Source organism: Pithys albifrons, chromosome 7, assembly GCF_047495875.1.
Source record: "Pithys albifrons albifrons isolate INPA30051 chromosome 7, PitAlb_v1, whole genome shotgun sequence".
NCBI classification, from domain to species: Eukaryota; Metazoa; Chordata; class Aves; order Passeriformes; family Thamnophilidae; genus Pithys; species Pithys albifrons.
Genome location: NC_092464.1, coordinates 25,695,845 through 25,721,113, shown reverse-complemented (window position 1 = coordinate 25,721,113; position 25,269 = coordinate 25,695,845). Strand labels below are relative to the sequence as shown.

Below are 25,269 nucleotides of genomic sequence, written 5' to 3'. Positions count from 1 at the left end.
GTGTTACAGGCAAAAGCAGCCTTCTCCTGAATGCTGGTGCTGGAACTGGCAGTGCTGGTAAGACCAGGCAGACATTAATAACTCATTGCTCCGGTAAATACTACCAAGAGACATCAATTGTCTAAAATGAATTTCAGATGAGACTACATTTGGTAGGTGCTGCCTTCTCTGGTGATGCTTCTAGTAAAGTAATGTAGTGAGTATAATGACCAAGTGGACATCAAATAATAATACATGTTCTACTAATGAGAACTGAAATATCTTGATACATTTGGAGTGCTTGTAATGAGTCAAATTAGCTCTAAAATATAAAACACGAATGAGGACTTCGTGCCTATGTCAGCACTTTTCATTTTGTTCACTCTAACAACTCTTTCATTTGCACTTGAAATCTTTGCTGTAGCTTTTGTCTTTTGTGTCTCAACACACAAGGCTTGTATTTCAAGCCCTGAGTGTACTCACTTCAGTAGATCTAGGTGAGACTCCATACATACTGCTGTGGAAGAACAGGATACTTGTTTTAGAAAACAGTTTTCTCAGTCTTGGAGTTTCTGTGTAGGCCTAATGAGCCTTCATGGAAGTATTGCAGCTGTTTAAACACTTTTCTATCTTGGCCATGATTTAGACCAACTAATTAACTTTCTTTTGCATGTTTGAGAGCAAAATTTTTTACTTTTAATGACAGAAATTTTCATTTGAAATAAATGGATGTCTTTTTTTTTCCCCTCTAAGTTTTGTTTATTGCATTACAAGGACTCCAGTGAAAATTCTTTTTCCTGTTCAGAGATAAATCATCTTGAAAGCTGTTCTTACCACCACAGATCAATCTGGCATGGTCTGCTTAGTTCCTGTGAATCATTTATGCTTTAATTCAGGTGAAAGTCTATAAGAGTCCTATACAGTAGTCAACAAGGAAGACTATACTTTTGTTAATTATAAGTGCAACTGGAGATGCGAAGAATTGGTCTTGCCTTCATGAGGCAAATTCCCATATGTCTTAACAAGATCTAATGCTTGTTGTTTGATTTTCTACGTATGAAGTACTTCCTCTGGCTTTTAAAATAAAATGCCCACACACCCCTGATACAGATAATTTTGGTATTTCTGTCTTGCATTAACAGAGAAAACCAAGGCACTGACAAATAAACCTTATGTCTCATGTCAACAAATTAACAAAGGAAACACTATGTAAACCCTTTTTGCATCCAGCTGAATGAATCTTGTATTGATTATGATAATAATTATCCCAGAACTGTAGTCCAAATGAATAACCTTTGAGGAGCTCTGAGAAGGTGAGCTGCCTAGTTCTGATGCCCTTCTATATGAGTGAGATTAATATCCTTTTGGGTCGTTCACTGGCATGTTAATGTGGCACTTTACTGTGTTAGGGACAGAAAACAATTCACAGCAGAGATCTCTATTCTGTGCTCTGCTCTACTTGTAGATTTGATGTTAGAATAATTTGTACTGAAAACCACTTCTGGAGGTCATTTGGGCAACCTGACCCAGTATTTGACCACCTTCATGTTTAAAACAAACAAAACCAAAAAACCCTCACCCTTTTTCTAATACCTTGAATTGGCCATGTACAAGTTTATGTCTATTGCCCCTGATCCTTTCACTGTGTACTTCCAAGAGGACTTTTCTTCCCTGTGCCCTCCCTTTAAGTACTTGAAGTGAACAATAAGGTCTCTCCCTCACCTGCTCTTCTCAGAGTTGTGCACACTGAGTTCCACCTCTTATATACCATTGGCTACCCAGGTGGCTTGATGGCCCTGCACTGGACTTACTCCAGTGTGGCAGTTTCTTTCTTGACCAGAAGTGGACACAGGACTCCAGCTGTGGTTCCAGTAGTGCTGAATGGAGGGTAATAGTAGCTTCCCTTACATTCTTTCTACTACAGCCCAGGGTGTGGCTGTCTGACTTTACTGTAAGGAGGCATTGTTGACCCATGCTCAACTTGACCACCAGTACCCTCCAGACTTTTTCTCCAAAGATGCTTTTTGGCTTCTCAGTCTGTGCAGCTGCTTAGGGCGATACCAGTCCAGGTGCAGGACTTTCCTGATTTGAACTTCATGATGTTTTTGTCAACCTGTATTTCTATCCTGGGAAGGTGTCTCTGAGTAGCAGCCTCTTCCTATAGCACACTAGTAATTTCCCTGATTCAGCAACATTTGCTAATATGCTGTGAGTGCAGCTCATGTTCACTGATTTAGAGCTATGGGATACTAGGACAGACCATCTCAAAAACCTTGCTTTTAGTCAAGGTGTACAATATCCATTGCTGTCCCCTTATTCAAAGATCTGGCAAACTGGTTGCTTAGCCAACATTTGGTAAATCCACATTGGTTGTTCCCAATATCTCTCTTGCCCTTCATATGCTTGGAAATGGCTTTCAGGAACATTTGCTCTGTAAATCTCCCAGGAACAGATGTGTGTCCCAACCCAACAGTTTGTGGTTTCCCAGACCTTCGTTCTTGCTCCTGTTCAAGGTGATTGTGATGTTTGTCTGTTCTGGTTATCAGAACCCCCTTAAGTGACTTCACCTTTTGAAGGTAATAACAACCTGATGATATCATCAACCAGCTGCCTCAGCACCACTGGAAGTATCTAATCTGGTCTCAAGATTGTGTATGTGCAGATGACTCTTAAGTGCTCTGTCTGTAGGTAATGCTGTGCTCCTGCAGAATTTCTGGTAAGCTTGTTGGAGGTGAGAGGCCTGGGAACAGATTTTACTAGTAAAAAGGAAGGCAAAAGCAGTTCTTCTACCTTTTTCATGTGGTTTGTCACTTGGTTTCTTGTCCCTGTTGCACAACAGCCTCACCATTTATTTAGTTGTCCCTTTGCTGCTGGTGTGCTTATGGAAGCCCTTTTTAATCCCCCTTCACATCCCTTACTAGATCGAAGTCCAGCAGATCCTTGGCTTTTCTGTCTCAGTTGCTGCATGTCCAAGCAGTAGTTCTGTATATCCTGGGTAGCCCATACCCACCTCTACTTCCTTTTTACTTTCTGCATTTGAGCTCAATCATGAGTTCATCCATGCTGATCTTCTGACATTGTTGCTCAAACCTTTCTACACAGTGGAATGAACCATCCTAGTGCTTTGAGAAGACTGTCCTTGGTGGCCCTTTGTAACTCTAGAACTTTTTATTTGGGAGAAAATTTCTATCACAGTGCATAGAGGTCCAGATCAGATAATTGACTGTTCTTCTCTTCCTTCCTCTCCAAAGAACTAAGAAACAGTAGGTCTGGAAAAACAGAGGGGTCATAATAAGTGCAACAATTTAGTCTTCCTCCCAGACTCGCTGTGCCTTCACTGGGTGGTCAGGTACTAGCCACTCTGTAATGATATGCAGCTTAGAAATAAAATGTGTGTTAATTCCAGCAATAAAAAGATTTGACACATACAGGTCATTAAGATAACTGCTGGGCCGAACCCCTGTAGTTCTTTAAAGCTAGAAAGCAAATATTTTTTTCTGCCTTTGTCTAAAATTCTGAACTACTTGTGTAAATAAGTATTTTAAAACGTTTTACTTCTCAAGATCCAGCGGCCGCTTTGGGGAGGCACATAACAGCACTTTTACAGAAGGAATTTGTTTCCTCTGTTTGTGTTCTTTCTGCCAGTAATTGTTACTGTGAAAGCACCAGGGCATGGAAGCTTGTGACTAGTAAATTCTTCTTTAGCTACAGATGTTTTGAAGATGTCAGCTGTTTTTAAAAATATAGAGACAAAATATCCCAGTCAGGGAGAATAGCATTTAACCTAATGCAAAATGTCATTTGTGTTGGCAGAAATGGGAAAGGGTACATTTCTGTTTTTCAGTATTTTTAATAGATTTTATTTAATTCCTGGTCACAGCTGAATGTTGAAGTAATAGTCCAAGATTAGCTAATACATTCTCTGTCTTCTGCCTGTTTTAGTGCATAATTATGCATAAAGTCCCATTAAAGTTGGTTGAATTTATATTCTATTGGTTTTGAAAGACATCTCCAAAGTGTTCATGTAAATAAACGTTGTAAGTACACCTGCTTATTTTATACATCATAGAAACTCATATCCATATAATATCTGCCATAAAATGTTTAATAAAATGTTAATCTTCTTATAAATAATCATTCTGAATAATGCTTTACAGCATAACAGACAGTACCACTCCATAATTATGCACAACAGAGTTATTCTGGATCCCAGGAAGACATTAAATAATACAGTAGTAAATGATTCTTCAAGGAAAGGATATGTTGGTTGTGGTAATGTTTCTTTTTAGAAGTACTACAAGGTATTTAGCTCAGATTTGTGCTTTGGCTGATATCACCAACACAGGTTGCATTTCCAAAACTAGTCAGAAAAGCTTTCAGAAGTCTCCTCTTTCCCCAGCTCCCCCTTCCACCCGCAAATACTTCATAAAGCAGCTTCTGGTGTACCAGGCTCTCACCTGATTCCCTTGATAACAGCTGAGGTATTTCACGTCTTGAAGTTGAGGGTTTACAGCAGGATAATAAACATATGAAACAGAGTAGTAAAAGTTTTGAGTTACATTCATTTGCATCCACCATGCCTATTTGTGACTGTGTTCTCATATATGAAAACCTGCTTTTCAGAAATTTCATTTTATCCAAAAAACCCACCGTCCCAACTAAAAACTGCCTTTTTTTTTCCTTTCTTTTTTTTTCCCTGCAAACGGAATGAAAATTGCTGGGAGAGCATTTGAAACCAATGTTTTATTTCTATGGCTTGATATTCTGAATCAGTTTCATATTTTGGTTGGTATAAATCTATATGAATAAAAACCTGTGGTAGCTTTTAAGGCAGTGTCCTTTACAGTAGAAAAGAAAATGCAGCCCTTGAAAACAAATGCCAGTAATATTTGATGGACAGTTACAAAACCTGTTAGGTGCTGTTAGGGCTCCTATTCCAAAGGGTCTGTAGTAAAACCCAAGAAGAATGCACAATTATCAAGAAATGACATGCTGCCTATTGTTTGTAGCTATAGGATCAAAATAACAATTATACATGCCAAATAAATTCTAAACCTGTAAAAGAGAAAAAGAGGGGGTGGCTGTAAGTACAGGTGCCAGAAACATTAAATAACCCTCTCAGACAAGGTGCACCACTGTTGTCTTGAATGCTGCTAGGTCTCCCCAGTCTGGCATTTTTCCCCCTGCACTAGACAATGTGTATTCACTGCAGGAGACTAGGCTAAGCCTGCGTCTCCCAGACCTGCCGGCTCCTTCTGCCCAACCCGACACAGAGGTGCCTTTGTCAGTATAATTACCCTCCCCTTGTAGTAGAAATAGTTTGTTTAGAGCCTTATTTGCAGGTAGAGCTGGTATAAGCAGGAATTAGCATGCTAAAGAACCTGCCCCAGCACTGACTTGGGCTTATTTATCCGAATCTTTGACAATCAGGGTTTTTTTCCCTCCCTTGGTTTATTCAGCGAGATACTATCCCAGATTAAGAGCTTTAAGATTATTAAAGAGACTGAAGATGGGAGCCAACTGGCTGTTGTTCGAGGGAGGCGCATGTCGTGGTGTGTAGGATCTCCCAACAATTTCATGCCTGGCAGGTCTGCACCATGGCTGCCAGAATAAACTCAGGCAGATGATCCTTACAGCTTTCTGGGGATTGATTAAAACTCCTTTTGGCTTTCAGCACGTTGTCCACATCAAAAAGGTGCAAGAAGTAAAATAAATGTTTCTTTTGCTTTTCAAGATACTGTGGCCAATCTCCCTAAGCCTTCCTAATTGGCCTAGGCTGGTTGCGGATGATTAACTTGAAGTTAAATGAGGCCTGGTTTTAAACATGCTTTCCCAGACTTTAAACAGGAACGGTAGGGGGAAACTTTAGACTGTTGCAATGCTGGAGTGGAGCCAAGCTGCGTTATTATTAAAGTGGATCCAAGTTTTGATCCAGGTTTTGTTTACATTGAGCCAACTAAGTTGATGGACATCCCTCCCTCTCTGTGTACCTAAGTGTATACTATTAGTGATATTAACAATATGCCACTTCTGCCCTATGAAAGAGAGCTTTTTAATGAAGGGGGAGGAATATTAGCAGCTCAGGTTGAGCTAACCGTTGCTTGCATTTGGAGTTCATTGATTTCTATAAGTTATTTTAACTATGTCGAGATATTTCAGATTATGAAAAAAAAATCAGAGGAAAAAATATGCACAGTATTTAATGACAACATTGCAAAGAAAATAAAAGTAATGTGTCCTGAGGGCAAAGGCATTGAGGAGATTTGTTCTGAGGAAAAGCATGCTCTGAAAATAAATCTTCAGACAAACCATGTAGGTCTGTGAATGTTTTGTTACTGAGTTTCATGATTTTTTTTTTTGTGAAGTAAATACAGTGAAGACATTTAATCCTTTAAAACTTGGGGTTTTTCAAACAGAACTTGGTAAAACCCTGGTCTTGTTTTTCTATGTGAAGATTAAAAGTAAATTAATTAAACAGGCTTCTGTTGTGCACGAGAGTCCAGAATTCTTGTCTCTGGTGGATACAAAAGATTCACCTTCTCTGGGTCCTCAAGGTAGATTGGATGGGCTTTGCAGGTAATTTTGAGAGGAGAATCCAGCCCAACATCACTTTGTTCCATGGCTGATAACCCCAACCCCATTCAGTGCAGGTGAACAGCAGAGCAGCTAAAATGGCAGTGCTTTTTGAGTTCCTTTATGGCATTTTCCTTAGTGTCTCTTAGAAAAGGCATAACAAGAACCAGCGATTGGCAGCATAAATCAGACAAATCCAACAGGCAAAGGGTCTGAACAGCAGGAGTCATTAACCTCCCAAGGGAGTGTCAGGGGAGACATGGTCAGTTCTCAGTCTGAAAACACCAAGAAATAAGCTGAGAAAGTGGTGGGAAGCAGTCGGGGCTGGAGCTGAGCATGTTGCTCTCCCTGCATTTGGTAGCTGACTGTGACATACAGAACGTCTGATTGCAAGACCTAATGGTCTTTTTAGATAAATCTGTATTTTCTCAGAGGCATTCTCTGCAAACTGCACTTATTATCATCTCCTGAGAACTAGCTCACAGAACCTGGTTTTCTCGTCACGCATCCTGCTAGCCTCATGGAAAGCCAACTTCACAGTTTTTCTGACACCGCGCAGCTCTTTTGTCTTTGACAGCCAGCATCTAACTTGGATAAGCACTATATTTTAACTGGTATAATAGTACAAGCTAAGCTTACAGATGTGTCCAGGCATATAATTAGATTTAGTTAAATTGTGTGAATATTAACATGTCCTCTGTGAAATGTCTGGCACTGAGGCATGAGCAGGTAGACCTGTGCACAAGAGAAGTACAGTAATAAAGGCACACTGGAAAGGTTCGTGTATGACCCTCAAGCAGTTTCACCAGGTCTCCACCCTTGCTTCAAAGAGAAGAGGCTTAGGCTCATCCATGAATTACTTCTTTCTCAAGCTTGAAAGACTTTGTCCATTTTCCAAAGCCACTTTTTGTTTGTGCCTTCCTCCTGGTCTCAGTCATGGTATGTTCAGGCTCTGGTGTCCTCCAGACCTCCATATTGAGAAGAGGAAGATTGCAAGACCTTTTTGCTGTTGGAGCATGGATATTGTTTGATATTTTATTGTGGTTGGCCTTCCCTAGTGGTGTTTTTGCTTTTTCCTCTGTTAGGAAAACATTTGATTGCTTGCTACTACGCCAAAACTTTCCTTGCCTGTTTGCCACCCTCTTAGATTGAAAACCAGTTGTATTGCTGATAACTTTGTTCGTTGTTTGTGCCACTTCCACAAATTGATAACAAGGCAAATTTAACAGTAAGAGGTGAAATTTATTGAAACAAACTGTATTCCAGATAACTTGTACTTTAAAATTCACAAGTAAATCATCTTGTTACTGTTCTGCAAAAGACTTAGTGTTATGAGTCTCTTCTCTTTGTTTCCCTCTTTCCCTCAATATATGTCGCATTATAATTTACAGTGTCTGTGTAGATGTATGGCCTGGGCATTGTTTTCTCTGAAGTATTTATTTTAAGTGGGAAGGAGAGGAGATAGAGGTGCTCTGTGGCTGAATCTACTTCAGACATGTCCTAAACTCCCACTACAGGTTCATGCCTACTATATCAACTATTTAAATTTCTGCAAAGTTGTTATCAGAGTTTATTCAAACATGTGACATTTTCTCCTTTACCAGCACATAAATACAGTACTGTGGAGTAAGGTAGAACAAGCACACAAGATACATATGACAGAAATTACTGAACCAAGAAACAACACATAGACACTCCTCAGCAAGGTGAAATACATGGATTTCTCAAAATTTTGAGAGAAGAGATTGTTCTTTCTAGAAGCCCCTTGCCAAAAAAAAAAATGCTCTGTTCTCTGATGTTCATAGTTAATCATGTTACATTTGCTCATTCTCAAAACTTGTTCTTTTTCAACACAGGGTGCTAAGGCATGTTTTTTGCGTGATATCCCCTTCTCTGCCATTTACTTCCCTTGTTATGCTCATTTGAAAGCTTCATTTGCAAATGACGATGGAAGGGTTAGCCCTGGAAATCTGCTCTTGGCTGGATCAATAGCTGGTAAGTGCCCAGGTTTCTTTTGGAATAGCACTCTATTGTACCGGCAGCACAATAGTTAGGGCAGTGAGAACAACAACAAATGCTCAAAAGGGCTATATGCAGCAATACTGTATTTTGCAACCTCTCACAGAAACAACAAACTCCGTGTTGTAGAGTGAGTTGATGTTAAAGATACTGTAAGTCACTGCTTTAATAATGTCCAGAAAATGAAAAGAAAGAACTCTTTTTTTGTTAGTATATAACATCATTCCTTGAGAAGTTACTGTGCTGGTTTTGGCTGTGTCTGACTGACTGGTAATGTTTTGTTGAAATTATTTATAAGCAAAATCATGGTATTCATTAAATTCTTTATGATCAAATGAATCTTGAATTTTGGTATATAGAGTCCAGAAGCCACCCTAGCAGAACAACCCTCCAAACACAATGACATAATAGGTGATGACAGTACTTGCTACCCTCAGGATCCCACGAAATTACCTGGCTTCTTGAGGATTTTATCTTTATCATTTTTTTATATTAAACAAAACACAAGCTTGAAAACATTTGTGCTATGCCACAGGTTGCTAATTCTTAGCATCCTCAGATAGGACAGGTGCTGAGTGTAATCTTGAGCATTTGCTTTAGTCTGCTGCATAGCAGACAGGAGAGCCAAATCATGCTTGACTTCTCACAGATGCATTTAATTTGGGCGTGCCAGAGCCTAAGGGGAAAGACAGAGACACACTTTGTAAGCCTCATCTTGCCTTTGCATCTGCTGAATACCTGGTCCCACCATAGTACCCAGCTTTTATACCCAAAAGGGACCACCATTTGGTAGCTGCCCCTTGGAGAGGGCAGCTTGAGAGTCCTGCTCCTGCTGTGTCCATGGTTTTATCCACAGGAAACAAATGGACTTGAAAATTTGTGCAACAGGACCTCTGGGGGAGTGCGTAGCAAGCTCGTATCAGCAGGTATTTCCACTGTGGTTGGCCTGTCCAAGCTGCAGCCAAGTTCTTCCTCCAGTGTGGCCTTTGGCAGTCTATTGCAACCTGTCAGATGAGAAAAATGATGGAGTGGCACTAGTCCAGTACAGAAAGGTGGTTTAGCAATGTTTTCCCATTTGATTTCAAGTTTTCTTCTCCCTGAGGAAACTGTGCTTGATCAAGGCTATCCACAGGGCTGTGTCTTGAGGAGCAGAACCTTTTTATAGCCAGTATCTGGTCTTAGATGATAGCTGAGATCAGTTGGTTTGTCTTGTTGAAGCATATAGCTGTCTATTCAGTATCTTATGGTCCAGAGGAATTGACCTGGTACTAGCAAAACCAGCCGTGTTCCACTGACTGATGCTTAAACGCCCCTTGTACTCTTCCCTCCCCCACGCTGTTCCAGAGCCAGGCTCTAGGCTTCCCCACAGGAGTTTTTACGGCCAGCTTATTTCTCATCCATTTTAATGGAACAAAACAATTTTTGAACTTTAGATCATATTTACAGACTTGAAACATAAGCTGGCATTTTTAAGCCAAGTAATTTCTTAGCTTTTCCTCTTTTTTTCTTTCTAGCCATTGTCAGGTGATTGCAGACTGAGATAACCATCCCTTTGAAGTTCAGGCACAGAAGCAGTCTTTATTGTTGCTGATATGGTTCACCAGTCCAGCTATAATGTGAATTTTATCCAGTGCTTCCTGTGAATCCCATCCTAGGTTAAGTCTCATGAGCAAATTACAGTGTTAGAGATACAACATTCATCATACTCTTTATAAAAATAAGAATTTTTTTTATTGGGTACAGGTAAAGCATGGTGGGGGTGCATGTGTCTACTGTTTTGCCACAAGAAAGTCAAGAGGAAGACAAAACAAAAGCCCCGTCACCTCTGAACCTTTGGCGTTGGTCTCTAGGCTGATGTCTCTGCCCTGGCCAGGGATCTCACCTGGTCATTGGAGTTCAGACATGTGCATAAGCTCTGGCTGCATGTGGGAAGTTGCCCCATTCCGCAGCCTATGGTGCTGGATTGTTCATGCTGGCCATGGTCATATGTGCACCTGAGTCCTTTGCCAGTGGGTGTTGTTTGTGCTGCTTACGTTGTCTTCCTTTTCATTGTCGTTGGGGTCACAGGCAACATGCATCTCATCTAGCTTGATCTGCTTCTGGTTTTCACTGTTCTTGAGATGTCTCAACCTGTTGTGCCATGGCATTTTCTGAGATGATTCTAATATCATCTACAGGATTTCTCCCTATTTTGCTCCATCTGCTTATTGCCTTCATGAACTTCCTTCTCCTCCCCTCACTACTCTTTTTTCTAGTCAGCTCCTGCTGTGCTATTTGTCACATTCTGATTGTAAACTCCTCATGGCAGCAATCTGTACATTCGATTAGTCTGTAAAGTCTTTTGTCCTGTACACATAGCTCCTAAAAAAGGGATTTAAAACATCTTTAACTGCAAAATGTCCTCAGTAATAAGGAGTGAGGAACAAGAGGGTGGAAGTCAATGCGTAGTAAGCAGAATTGTTTCCAAGTATGTCCTTTGGTTTTCCTTGGAAACACTGGTTGGCTTTTGAAGGACAAAAGTCCGGCTTTAAATTGAAGATTCGAGCAATATCCTGGTGAGGGTGGGCTAAGCAAAGAGGAATTTCAGTTTCAATGTTTCTGAAGTTCAGAAACATTGACCACGTTTTAGCATTTGCCAGCCAGTCAGCCCACCGTGCAAGTTGAGTGTATGCACTATTTTGGGGGATCCAGGAGAGGAGGAGGAGCTATGCTTGTGGTGATACACACACGATTAGATCTCTTGAAGCAGTCTGAAGGAAGGGTGCTCTGGAGCTTGAATCCAGACCATGCTGGTTTGGATGAAGTCGTTACAGAATTATTCAGCCTGGAAAAAAAAGGAAAGGAGATTTATGCATCTACGTCTAACCAAGTTGGTTTGGAACAGATGCAGAATGGAAAAGTAATAAAACCATAAGAGACTCTCTTCTGGGTACAGTCTCAGTGCTTTTCTTTGGCTTTTTTTTTTGTCAATTCGAAACATGGGCAGCCCCATTTTGGATAGGAATGATTTTAGAAATACCACCCATTGATCATTTGGGTTTTTTTTGCCTTCAGTTGATTATCTACTAGGGTGAATTTAAATCTTTCTCCAGTTATTCTGATGAGGATGTCAGCTATGGCTTTGCAGCTGAGCAGTCTGCCATTCCTAATGAGAAGAATGACCCTTTTGTAAGCCTTAGCTCTCATGCTTTGCTGAGCATGCGCGGCATTATCTGTTTCTCAGCAACATCGCTGCGTGAGGGGTGTTTGTGTGTGTGTGTATGTGTGTATGGGCTGTTCTAGCACAGTGTACAACCAGAATGCCAGGAACCATAGAGAGACATGAAAAGGAAAGAGAAAGATTAACCTTGCCTCCAAAAACTGTTCTTACTAACTGTGCAGGTTTCTGGTTAGCACTGAAAACTCCAGTGCATGCCTCCCAGGAAGAGTGTGATATGGTTGTTCCTCAGAGAGAAGCTCTCTCTGGGTGAAGCCACATCCATGACAGCCACTTCTTGTTGTTCCTCAGCTTCTACTTAAATCAAATGTGGCTGGATTCTCCTGGTGTAAGAAGAAAAGGTCTGATTATCCCTGGGTAAGTGAGGTGTGTAGCACGTGACAAGACGGTGGTATTCACCTGATGATTTTTGTGTTATGCAGGTATGCCTGCAGCCTCTCTAGTCACGCCTGCAGATGTGATCAAAACAAGGCTACAGGTGGCAGCCCGAGCAGGACAGACCACCTACAGTGGTGTTGTGGACTGCTTTGCTAAGATCCTGCGAGAGGAAGGTCCAAAGGCTCTGTGGAAAGGAGCAGGAGGTATGTAAAAGAGCTTGGATTGCAAAGTAATTTCTAATTGTGGCTTTTGTCACTTAGGAACTCTTTTCTTTTCTTCCAAGCTCGTGTATTTCGATCTTCTCCTCAGTTTGGTGTAACTCTGGTGACTTACGAGCTACTGCAGAGATGGTTTTATGTGGACTTCGGAGGAGTGTAAGTGTGTGGTGCCTGATTCTACCAGGGATCCTGAAGCTACACTTGGTTCTGTCTGGGTCTTGGTGCTTCAACGTGTCAGGGTCTTGCAAGGACATGTTGTGAAGGCTTTTAAAATATTATTTAAACCACACTACACTGGGGGACCTCGGGATGATATTCCAGTACCTATTTCATAGCAAGATACTACCACATTTTATATCACTGTTCCAAGCTAGGGAACCTGTGTTACCGTAAACAGAGACAGTGAGAAGCTAAATAATGTGCTGGGGATGTAACTGCAGGGGAAGTGTGATGCCTGCCAGGTCAGAACACGCTCTGCACTAGTCCTTATTATTTTGTGGCAGAGCTGTACCCCTGATTAGACAGGGCATTTGACATCCAAGAAAGTCTATAGTTGTCAGCAAGTTGAAAACCTATTTGTTGGAACTTCAGCTCTGCCTTCTGCCTTTGTTGATGATACAGGTGGATGTGCATATTGCTGTTTAATTTGATCCCAAGAGCAGCTGCAGACTGTTTATGGATTTTGGGGGTCAGCAGTTTGAAAACCAGAACAAAAATTACTTAAACTGTGCTAGGTTCCTGGATTGGTTGTGCATTGTAGCAAAGACTTATGAACCCCTGCTGCCCAACACTGCAGTTTCTATTAATGCACTACAAATTTTACCTAGATTTGCCCACACTCAATCAACATGAAGGCTCCCAACTGTTATGGAAAGTTTTAAAACAGGGTATTTCTCCTTACATCACGGAATTTAATTTAGTTACTTACAGGGAAGTACACTGAGATGTCTTAATAATCTTACTTTATGGAGGAGATTTTTGTGAATACTGATTTTACTCTGTGGAAATTAATTAAATATTTTTATTATTTTGCAGAAAACCAGCTGGATCAGAAACAGTTCCTAAATCTAGGATCACGCTCCCTGCTCCTAACCCTGACCATGTCGGTGGTTATAAATTGGCAGTTGCCACTTTTGCAGGGATTGAAAACAAGTTTGGACTTTACCTACCTCGGTTTAAGCCATCACCACCTACCTCAAAGGCTGCTGCAGCAGTAGGACCCTAAGTTTATTGCTGTAGGGTTTTTGTTATTAGTTGGGAAAGAGCCACTTTTCTAATTGGTTAATACTTTGTTCCTTTAGCTTCTCATCATATAAAAGTTTAGCTTCATTTGAGTTTTAAGATAATTTTCATCTTAAACGTAATCATTTGTCTTTGTGCTTCCGTAACCAGATCACTGTGAAATTCTTACCAGTTGTTTTAAGTTTGGGACCATGAATGTATTTGTCCACATCTGACATGTGCTTGTGTTGGGAAGACACTAATTTTAGGTTCTGTTTATTAGGGAGGGCTGTGTGAGAGCTGTGAACCAGATCATTTTACAGGCAATGCTCAGTTGCAGATTACCAGGGCAGATGTTGCACATTGTCACTCAAATGGAAAAACTCAGTGGATACCACGGTGCTCAAAGCAGAATGATTTTGACTGTGTGTGTAAATTGGTTATAAACTTGGTGCGTGTCTGTAGAGGTCAGCAAATACATACCCGGTACCTAAGTATGGCAGTACGGCTTCAACTTCTTAAATCTGTGCACGCACAAGTTCTGCTTCTGGATTGTATTATGAAGCTTTTATGTGGAACATGTTTTTGTAATGGAAAACACATTTATAAATGCTTAGCCGTTGTATTATGTTACTGGTATCAAAATGCTCAAAAGAAAGTGTTATTGTCCATAGTCTTTGCACTTTATGGCAGAACTTTTGGCATTCTACTACACATACAAGGAAATTTCATAACTAGGTGCCTATCTTGGGTTGCTGGTGTTTGGAATTTAGTTTGTATATGCACTTCTATAGTAAAACGCTGCTTGTTTAAATAACTGCAATAGAAAATTCATGCACTGTATCAATGGTACCTGCCTTAACTGCTGGCTTGTAATTGGCAAATAGGTGGTTTCAGATTCTAATTTACTGCATCAAGTCAAAAGAGATTAAAATAATCTAAAATAAAAGATTTTACTTAATTTTTGGTGCCTTGCACAGTGTTTAGAAAATTCTGTATTTATGAAGATAGAAATAAACCTATCAAAGAGATGCACACATGGTATTCTATTATGGAAAGAGTGCAGTACATCAAATGTCTTGGTCAACTTAAGTTACAAAGTCAGGTTAATATAAAGTTAATATTTACACTTTTAGGCTACAAAAACACCTGCAGCTTGAGAACACATTGCCTCAAATCCCCTGTGTAGAAAAGACATCTGCTAGTGGAGGTATCACTCAAAAAAATCCCCAATTGTTCCTCAGTCAAAAGCCAGGAATGCAGTAAACTTTGATATTTTGACCTTTACTTTTGGGGGGAGGTTAATGGTTATGAACTGATATGACTGATTACCTAGTAACTTGAAGTTACTGTTGGGTGTCTTCTATGATACCTCTTAAGAACAGGAGGGTCTTGCTTGTCTCCTTGGGTGTGTGCCTTCAACCTTGGCTGTAATCTGAGGGAATGCACAGGTACAGTATCTTTGCAGAAGAATGAGTTTGATGTGCAATATTGTGGAAATACTGAAACAGAAACGCTCTGGTTTTGCTTTGTGTTTGGGTCATCATGAAAATTATTCTCTTGGACTAATTTGTGTTTTGAAGTTACTCCAGAAGTGGAGTCAGGGCAGGAATAGCATTTGCAGTACTTACGCACATGAAGGCAAAGGGAACAGATGACATTTACCTGCAGCTGCATCTTGGAGTGGCTAAACCAGTATGCAGAGACTGCACTGGGCTCTGACAGCCACCAGCTGCTTCCTCCCAGCCCTGTGTATCTGAGTCTCCCCAAATGGCAGCTCCTTCTTTTCAGAAATGGGGGGGGAAAAGCTGTCCCGTATGTTCCTTCAAAATTAACTGTCAGGATTTTTGGTTAAGGCTTGTCATAAAAGTTAAACATTCTCACTGGGAAATGCCTGTGCTTGACACCTGAGATTTCAAGCTGCTTAAGAGCTGGTTTTACGCTTCATCCCTCACATTTGCCTGACATACCTTGTCAGGCATTTCTGTGGAAAGTCAGCAGCTGAGGGGCGATGTCTGAGCACTGAATTGCACCTTCTCCCTGATCCAGAACAGGAACTGCCTGGCCACCTGCATGGGCTTGGCTGGCAGCTGCTGCTTCCTGGCTCAGCCTGGACAGGGACATCCAGGCTACACCCACCAGAGCACGTCCCTTTGCTGCCCGACACCAAACCCCAGCGCTGCTGGGGCTTTGCAGCCTGGAATGGAAGAGGAGTTAGAGCTGGATTATTGTAGGGCTTGCACAACTTTTTGGCTCATGTGATAAAGACCATTGCTTGTGTTCCACAAAACAAAGCATAACTTAGACTAATTTCCCTGCCTTCTGGTGCCCTCTCATTCCCAGGCCTGGCAGTATATTTATGACTTGTTCTTTATTCCAGGAATGAGGGACAAAGCTCCCATCCCAGAGACAAAGCTCAGGCACAGCTCTCCTATGGGAAATTCATCTCAGAAGGCCACAGCCGTCATCTTCTTCCTGACAGGCAGATGAGCAGGGCTAGACACCCCCACCCATGGTGGCCCTTCCCTTCCCCATTAACTTTTCTGGAGGATGGTTCTCCTGTGCATCTTGTCAGAGCCAGTGGACAGTGGAGGCAGGGGCTCCTTCATTAACATGCAACCCAGTTCAAAACTTTCAAAGATCTTGGTGAAGATGTGTGCCTGCAGTCAGTTTCCTCCAGACATAAAAGGATGCATCCCTGCTCTGGAAGGCTTACAGGCCAAGAAATGGTCAGATTTTCTTGCAAACAAACAAAAAGGGCCCGAGGACAATGTTTGTCCTCTCTGGGTTTCTGAGTGAGTTATGAAAATGGATGACATGTAACCTCACTTGCTTCCTGCAGTCCAGCTAACTCCCTGTGACAGCACTTCTAGAAAAAAGAAATGGCCAAATATTGGTGAGGTTACCCATAAGGGGTTTCTCTGGAGCAGTTACCCCATATTTGTGTTTCTCAGTCCAGCAGAAGCCAAGAGATGCTTTTCTGTCTGGTCCCCAGGGAATGGGTTGGGTTTAAGCTGACTTAATATTGACAGTTTGCAGGGACGCTTTTGTGAGCAAACATACCACAGGCTTCAAAAATAGCTTCAGCAGTTTTTTCTAAACCTGCTAAAAATACAAAACCTGACAAACTGCTCTGCCTCTTCTTAGGAGGGGATAGTCTGCTTGGGAATGTCCCTGCTATACACTATGATGTGCATACCTGTCACTCTGTCTACTGCTTAGCTCCTCAGCTCTCCAGTGCACACGTGGCAGAGGAACGATGGGGAATCATCCAGCTTTGCTGTTTAAACACTGATGTGATATGCAGACTCTGTTTTCCGTTTAAGTATTTGCCATTTTTTGCATAAGCTAAAAGGCGATTTCCAGAGATGCTGATCATTTGTAACTTATTTAATGGTTACGACTATGGAAATCTCAAGACATTTGTATTTTAAGTGTCTCTAGAGCACTTCAAACATGGCAAATAACATGGAAGCAGCTTGGGATAAAGCAGTTTCTTTAATGCCACCTGCCATATGGTGGTTCTGCTTTCTGCACAGTGAGCAGTGGATAACAGTCTGTGAGCCCAGGCAGCCTCTCCCACTACTGAACATGAGGATGTCATCAAGGCATCTCTTGCTGTTTAGAGAGATGACATTTTAAGAAGCATATTTATCATTTTAACTGCTCCTTGCACTGTTCCTCATCAGAGGAGGAAGCAGTACCATTGCTTGCAAGATTGATTCCAACTGCTGTGATTACATTGCAAAGGGCTGCCTGGCTGCTCTCCATGCTTGCTCACACCCCACGCTGTGTTAGACACTGCATACTAGACATGGTGGTGCTACTACAGAAGTAGCTTTGCTTATGACTTTGAAGGAAAAGCAGTCCTGTGAGCTTCCCAAGGACAGGTGCCTACTCTTTAGCACCCTTAGGAACTGAGTCCTTCCTTAGGACTCATGCTGCCCTTTATGACAGACCATCCTATGTGGGATGTTCGTTTGCTCTGTGAGGGTTTTCCAGTCTTCTGCTCTGCATGCTTTGTATCTAGAATTGCTAAAACTCTTCAGAGATTTTTGCACCTGTATTGTGTGAAAGAACCTATTCCTAGTTGTTTCCGTAGGACTAGAGATGCAGGTTGTCATTTGTAGTGAGAGCAGATGATGTTCCGGGGTGTTGTAGGGGCTCAGATGTTTTTAGAAGTAGCAAGTGTTTGGGGCACTGGTTTTGAGAATTAGGAGGAAACATCACCATCTTGGAAGTTTTACTGCAGAGTACTTGCTGAGCACCCTGTGGAAAATGCTGCAGCTCCTGAATCATTGCAACCCAGCACCGTTTGTCCTGCCTGCTTTTTCTCTTTGAAATAACAAGCTACAGGCAACTCTGATGAGCCTAATCTCAGCAAAAAACCCTTGCTTTGATGGCCTTGCCACAGAGATGTCTGTGGTGTTCTCTGGCTCAGGGGGTAGCCCATTTCACTTCCAACATTCAAAGATCCACTTAGTCCAAGTGCTATTATTTATGTGATAAACCTGGCATTCCAGCCCCATGCTCAGTTTTTGTGTGTCCTGGCCAAATTCCAGGTTGACCAGTGCTATGCATTTGTTCTTTCAGTGTAACCTGGCCATCATCTTCTTTCTCTGTTATCCCAGGGGCTCTTAAACAGAGTACATGTCATAAAGGTGAATGTCTCAGTGTCAAAGAAAACGAAGATGTCTATCAAGGAAAGTGAGGAACCCTCTCTGGACTAGGAAGCGGGGGTGGGCTCTCCCCAAAAACCATCACAACCTTTGAAATGAAGAGAGTTTAATCAGAAAATTTAGAGCAATGGATAACAGGTTCCTTACTACAAATACATATATGTATAACCAAAAGAAAAGAAAAACACAGGCAGAACAGAACAAGCAGCAACACCGTAACCAAAACTTTCAAACAAATCAAGTCCTATCTCTGCCCCTTTGGTGCAGCTGTATTTACAGAAAGCGGAAGGCAATACTACTCCTGGGGAGGCAGAGGCTGCAGCAATTTGCTCAAGGGCTCTGGCAAGACAATGACAGGGCGGGTAGGGAGAGGCACTGGTTCTGAAAACTAATGTGGCAGTGGTGGCCACAGGGACAGGCTTGAAACCTTTCCAGTTGGCAGTGTAAGGACTCTCCCCATCCTTTGTCTGAAAGCACTGAGGGGGGGGAAGAGGTTAGCGACTTCTGTGCAGATGGTGTCAGCCCTCAAGGAGCCTGTAGCAAATCCAGGTAGCAGTGACTATTCTCTCAGAACAGCACAGGGCCTGCAGAGTTGGGTCACCAAGCCAGGGGAGCCCCCTCCAAGTGCTTCCACCAGCCCAGCAAATGACAGCTCGCACGCACAGCAGCTGGAGAAAAGTGTGGCAAAACCCCAGAAACCTCCCTCCCCCAACACCTCCCCAGTCCTCTGTCCAGCCATCATGTTGGAATGCAAAGCTATCAGCCATCCCCTTTGTTTAGCCTCTAGACACTTAGCTGGCTCTGGGAGCAGATAGTGGAGAGTTGGGCTTCCACAAGCCATCTATCCTGGCCTCCAAATCCCAATCCACAGTGTTGGTAAGGGACAGAAAAAAAATAATTCCATGAAATATTTTGAAACTGTAACAGTGAAGTACCCTGCTTTCCATGTTAGCTAATGCCTTCAGCTGCCACAGCTCCTTTTAAAAAAATGTTCCTGGCCACATCATTCCTCTGCCTCTCACTTTTGTTGGTGTATCTTTGATCCTTGGTGCCAGAAGCAAGGGAGACTCTGGTCTTTCCTTCATCAAGTACAGAACATGTGTCCCTTCCACATCCACCTCACAGTCCTCTCCTCCATCCTGAACCTCAGTTCAGCCTTTTCCTGCCACTTGCCTGCTTCTTGCCATAGCTGGGTTTGCTTGTTCTGTCCTTCGTGGTTCAGATGTGCTCTCCAGCTCAGTCTGAGCACATAGTTTATGCCCTTCTCAGAAAGCTCACTTACAATGGCCCTAAAACAGATGCAGGCTTTTTTCTGAGTCATTCCACACCTGAGCAGTCATGGCAGCATCCCAGCAGTGATAGAGCAGGGAACATACTCTTCATGTTCTTCCTTCTGTTCTCTGGATGCTTGCAGGCAGAAGAGCCTGGAGAAGCTGATTTCTCTTTGGTCAAAATAAATGTATTAATGTCCCTGTTGGGCAGATTCTGAGGAACATTTTGTCACACAGACTCTTTTTGGAAAGCCAGTGAAGTGGAGCTATTCGTTTAGCAGCAGGAAAATCAAACAAGAACTGTGGGAGATTCCTGGAAGGGCAGCAACAAGAGTGGGTCAGAAACTACCGCAAGAAAAATCCCAAGAAACAGAAGAGGAGTAAATGCCTTTTCTTCTTGGGTGCTCTTCCATCTGCTTCAACTGTGTGAAATGGCCCTTTCATGCTGTTGTTCAGTAAAAAAACTTTGTAATTTCTGTGGAAAACTCTTCTTCCTTGTTCCGTCTCTGTACTGCTGAACCTCACACAAAAAATGATAGAAAAATTTGGAAAAATACTTGGTTATATTGATTTGCACACAGCAGCAAATGCTGAAGGTCTTCTGAGGCTGCCCTTAAACCATTTTACAAGCTATTAATGCCATAAAGTAGGGAGAACTTAGACATGAACCACCCACCCTTAGGTTCCAAAAACTGAACAGGAATACCATATTTGCCAGCCATTCCTACTGCACTGGTTACATTCAATAGGAGATAACATTGGTTAAACACCCTTCCTGTTACACCGCAGCTTGCTCTCAGATAGTGTCCCCACACTTTGTGGTGTGGATTTACTTAGCAGGTGGAAGGGTAGTGAGTACCCACCTCTGTTTCCCATGACAGCAGTACTTCACTGTGTATCTGCCTTCAGCACGTTCTAGCCTTGTGACCATGTGTGCCTCCCCATCTTCCACTGTGTACCACATCTGCATTACCCGCATACATAGACAACACTTACATATGGTTTTTGAAAGGAAAACAGGGCGAAACTGAGGAAAACCCCAGAGATGATGTCTAAACTACTGTTTCACAGTTAGGTCACCTGGTTGTTCGTTAGCATTCACCTTTTAAGCTACAGAAGTGGTGCAAGTGCTACTTGCTGTCTTCAGGACAGCTCCCAAAGCACCAAGGGGCGCATCAGGAACACAAAGTTCTTTAACACATGGCTACAGTCTCAGGGAGCCACTGCACCAATGACTGATGTATCTCTGCTGTGCGTGCTAGTTCATCTGGGAGAAGACACCCCCCATAGCCCAATGGCTGGACACTTCCATGGGCACTGGGAGATAGTTTCAGGTCCACCATGAAGATGAAAGTAGCCCACAGACTTTCACTGGGAGTTATTTCTAACCACTAAAAGGATAAGGGAAATGTAACTTTTCCAAAGGACTAATTTTCCTAGCCTACTGTTACTTTGCCAGTGCACAGACATCCTAGTGATTCTGGATTGGACCATAGCCCCAAAAATCACTAGAGGATATATTCCTAAACATGACCCCCCAAAGACAAGATGCAGTTCTCTACAAACAACATACAAGATCTTCCTTGTCTGACTCATAGCGTTTCTTGCTGTAGTTGCTCACCCCATGCCCCTGAGTGTGAACTACCGCTAAACGCAGGTGTCAGAGCCATGCTCTGGCTCAGCAGAATGCTGTGACATGAACGTACTGAGCAGCCTCACCGCCAACTCTCTTTGGACCACAGCATTGAATGAGATCAGCCTGCACTGTTTCTTTACTCAAGCCACAAGTGATTATCGTAAAGGAGCCTGTTCCCTTGTCCCCTGTCCCAACCAGTCCCTCAAGACAGTCTGAGGAGGCCCTGTCATTCCCATTCCTTTGCTTTTAGCACATATGGCAATGCAGTGTTGCCCTGTGTGTGCACCTGTGTGCAAGTATGCATGCTAGGGATGGAGAAAAAATAAAAATTAGCCTAGAAGCTGACATACATTAGTGCCTGCTCATGTAAAATCTGTAGCAGGATCTGATGCACTCAAGTCCATTACTGGCCGGTCCCTGTACTAAAGGTATCTGTTTACATGGCAGCTGCATGAACATTCTGTGACTCGGGGCAGTCACATTTTCCCAGTGCTTCATTAGTGACTAGTAATGAACAAACTGAGCAATGGTGGCAAGGAAAGATTAACCACACTACAACAGAAAAGGCCTGATACATTTTATTTGCAATACTATTGTCATACTCAGGAACCACAACCCTTTGTCAAACTCTTAGTGTTAACTTGCATGACAAGTATCAGTGATCAACTGTATTTGAAATATAGTTCAAGTGCCTAGAAATAATAGGCAACCCAAAGAAAAAAAGAAAGGAAACTCATTCCATCCACTCAAGCCAACCTTTATAGATCTTATATCTTAAGCACAACTGATGTACTGTAATTGTTACGTGGAATCTAATGTAACCTCTACAGCAGCACACAGACAATGCAGTTCTCTCATTATGCACATGCTTTAGGATCATTTATTTTAATGCTTTCAAATAAATATGTTCCATGCAGCACACCGCAATAAATAAGGAGCAGCAGCTTTCGTATAGTACATCCATTCATAATGTAAGTCACCATGTGAAACACCACATCTAAGGTCTTTGGCCCAGTCTCATACAGTGAAGCACACCACATCTGCACATAATCATATCTGGCTTCATATGGATTTAATAGGACTATGCCAGAAGGGCAATGTGAGCACAAGTTTAACCAGGGTTTCCTAGCTATTAAACACAGCTACTAAGTAGTTAAAAGGCAACAACTAAACCCATAAAAGGTTGATTTGTCTTTTCTTTCTTACTTTTCAGACAGAAATATAAAGTATGAAAATGCTCTGGATATTTTCAGCCTTGTGTAAAGCAGTGTGATTAATATGGAATGCTTTGAGCAATACTGGCATGTACACTGGCATCAAAAGCCACAGCAAGACTGACTCTGACACTGAACACTGGCGCACTCAGCGGGTGAAAGCTGCTGTTCTGGCTGCGGCAGGCGCTGCTGCTCCTCTCCCTCTAGGCCGACAGCTCCACTGCCCCTTCCTCTTCACTGTCTGCTCGGTTGGCACGGATTTCCACCAAGGTCCGAGCAAAGCGCGTCCACTCATCGCTGTGTGGAACAGCCAGCTGTGGGAAAAACCAACAGGGAATTAACAGACTGGCAGGGGGGTGGGACTGACTCCCTGTCTGTCCCAGAACTGAGGCACCTCTGAGGAGAGCTCCTACTACAATCCATGTGGTTGTGCACAAGGAAGGACCAATGCATGGGCCTCACCAACCCACTGTGGGCTGGTTACCTGTCAAGTGTGGGCACGTTCACGGGGCACAGCTGGCAGTTTCCTATTCAGTACCAGCTAGAAGGAGCTTTTATTCAGTGGCAGAGAAAAAGTTTTATCTGCCTGATTTTAAGGAAAACTTTGCTGGAGTGTTGCTGCAAAACCTACCCCTTGGTGAAAATATTTCAGATATCCAAAACTAGAGTGAGGCCTTGATCTCTACAAGTATACAGACGTATGTTTCACTTTACAGACAAGGTGGCCATTGGCAGTCAGCGGGGCTGTGCCCAAGTGTAATTGTTTGCAGGACCAAGGTCAGTGTGCACAAGGTAACAGTGCTTTTACAACTCTATATTGAAACTATTTTCCTGAAGTTCATTAAAGCTTTTAGTAGTAAAATAAATATATTGTGTTATTTTAGTTACCCTCCTCTATGTTAAGGAATTCACAGCTACATGAAATGTATTATAGTGGAAATGTTATGCCAACTGGATACTGCATTACTGGACTGATTTTTTATAACATCGTGCTAGATCCATTTCCATTTAATAACATTGATGTTTCTAATGAAGAGCTCTTGAACATTAAGCTTCAAGAGGGACGTGTAATCTAAATAGCTGAACTTCCAGACAAAACGCTTCAGTGCTATGGCAAAATAATACTGCAGTCATTTCCAACTGGATCTAATACTGAATTTCTGGAAGATAATGCAAGCTAGGAATAATTAAAAAGGAAAAAAACAATAATAAAACACCAAAACAAACCAAACCATTTTTTCAAACTTTGCTTGCATTAACTCAAATTCCAAAAAACAGCAACAGATAAACCATGCACATCTTTACTGCCTTCCTGAAGCCCTGTGATCAGGTCCTGAATATAATATGAAATAATTGTTTCGAAACATTATCTAGTGCTTGATACTCAAGAAGGTAACTCTTTGGAAACTACATGGCTTATAATAAACTGCTGCCCACTTTAGCAAATGGATGCCTTTAGACTGAAGAATGAGTATTGATAGCCCCTAGTGACTCCAGTTTGTATGCCCCTATATTCAGTCTGAACTGACTTTAATCTTTTAAAACATCACAGAAAGTGCCATGCTATGTCCATTTGGCACTAGTAGAGTGCACACCAGGCTGTAGGGTACATTGTACTGGAATGCAGGCAAATTATTCTCCTCTCCTTACATCTCAACTGGATACACAGAACTGGAGCCCAAGAAACAGGTCTGTTATATGACCCAGCTGGGGAAAGAGCTTGTGTATTTGCTCAAGATTAACTGTGTGTGAAAACTCCATATACACTGTTGGAAGTGCAGTGTTAATCCTGTGGACAGGAACTTGCAGTATTGGATCCAAACACCTCCATATCTCATGGGTGCTTACCAGTTTTTCAACTATTTTGTATGTAGCTTTGCCTCTACATCCAGTATTTTGGGGGAAAACATAGTCTGTGTTTCAAATAATGTATCAGTGATTGAGTGACAGTGATTAGTGACACTATCTGGTGTGCAACAGTTTGGTTTTTGCCTGTTGAAACATCAAATATATTATAGTTCAGCACTTTCTACAGACTGAGAAATGCAATCCACAAGAAAGCCTTAACAGGCATCACTGCAGTCTCTGGGTTTTCCTTTCTTTGTCTTCCATTTTTGGCATTTTTCTTCTTTACTTATCCCAGGAACAGCGACCAGAGTTACAGGAGTAAATCATTTGAGACAGCTGTCTCTCATGCCTGGATGCACAGATGAGGATCTGGTATGGTCTATATCTGAAAGACCACTCTGTTCTTTCAAAAACCTTCAGCAGAAGAAAATATAACACCAGAATGGAAGTCAGTGCATCAGCACACAAGTACCCGTAGCACACATTTGGTCACAGCCACACACCTATAACCAGCCTCTGTATTGTATTAAGGGACAGTACAGAGATCCTCCTACCAGAGATGCAACCAAACCAGATGTATAGCCATCTCCCTGTTACTGCTGCTAATGTCCTAAAAGATTTCATTCTTGTGATGTGTATGGAACTACCATTTGTCAAACTCTTGAGTGAAAACATGAAATGTGTCTCATCTTTAAAGTGAAACTAATATCCTAGGCAAAGAATCTGTTGAATTTAATAAAGTCTCATTTCTCCTTGTCTTTTAAAGTCCTTCACAGCATTAAATTCTATTAAATGGCCGAAGAAGACACTATGTCATTCTAAAGAAAAAAATTAAATATATTTATGACATTGAGATAATTTAATTGCATTTACTCCACAGCATGACCACAAATAAATTCAAAGTCCAAGTTATTAAAACAACTTGGTATCTCAAACTTGAAGAGCCTGCCCAGGAAGGTATGCATTACATGCATTACTCTTAGCTGACAATGTTAGCAAGGTCTGGACCATTTCTT

At 42.0% G+C, this 25,269-nt stretch overlaps 2 protein-coding genes across 9 annotated transcripts in view; one reads left to right on the top strand and one right to left on the bottom strand.

The window, feature by feature from the left end:
- Positions 1-14,636, top strand: part of SLC25A13 (solute carrier family 25 member 13) — a 100,146-nt gene extending 85,510 nt beyond the window's left edge. For all 3 annotated transcript variants that reach the window (XM_071560752.1, XM_071560751.1, XM_071560750.1), the window contains 4 exons: positions 8,409-8,547; positions 12,211-12,369; positions 12,450-12,540; positions 13,420-14,636. In XM_071560752.1, the coding sequence (XP_071416853.1) occupies positions 8,409-8,547; positions 12,211-12,369; positions 12,450-12,540; positions 13,420-13,609 (579 nt within the window). In that variant the 3' untranslated portion in view covers positions 13,610-14,636. The remainder of the gene's footprint in view (positions 1-8,408; positions 8,548-12,210; positions 12,370-12,449; positions 12,541-13,419) is intronic.
- Positions 14,637-21,754: 7,118 nt separating this feature from the next.
- DYNC1I1 (dynein cytoplasmic 1 intermediate chain 1) overlaps positions 21,755-25,269 on the bottom strand; it is a 186,508-nt gene continuing 182,993 nt past the window's right edge. For all 6 annotated transcript variants that reach the window (XM_071560758.1, XM_071560755.1, XM_071560753.1 and 3 more), the window contains one exon: positions 21,755-22,719. In XM_071560758.1, coding sequence (XP_071416859.1) covers positions 22,609-22,719 — 111 coding nt within the window. In that variant the 3' untranslated portion in view covers positions 21,755-22,608. The remainder of the gene's footprint in view (positions 22,720-25,269) is intronic.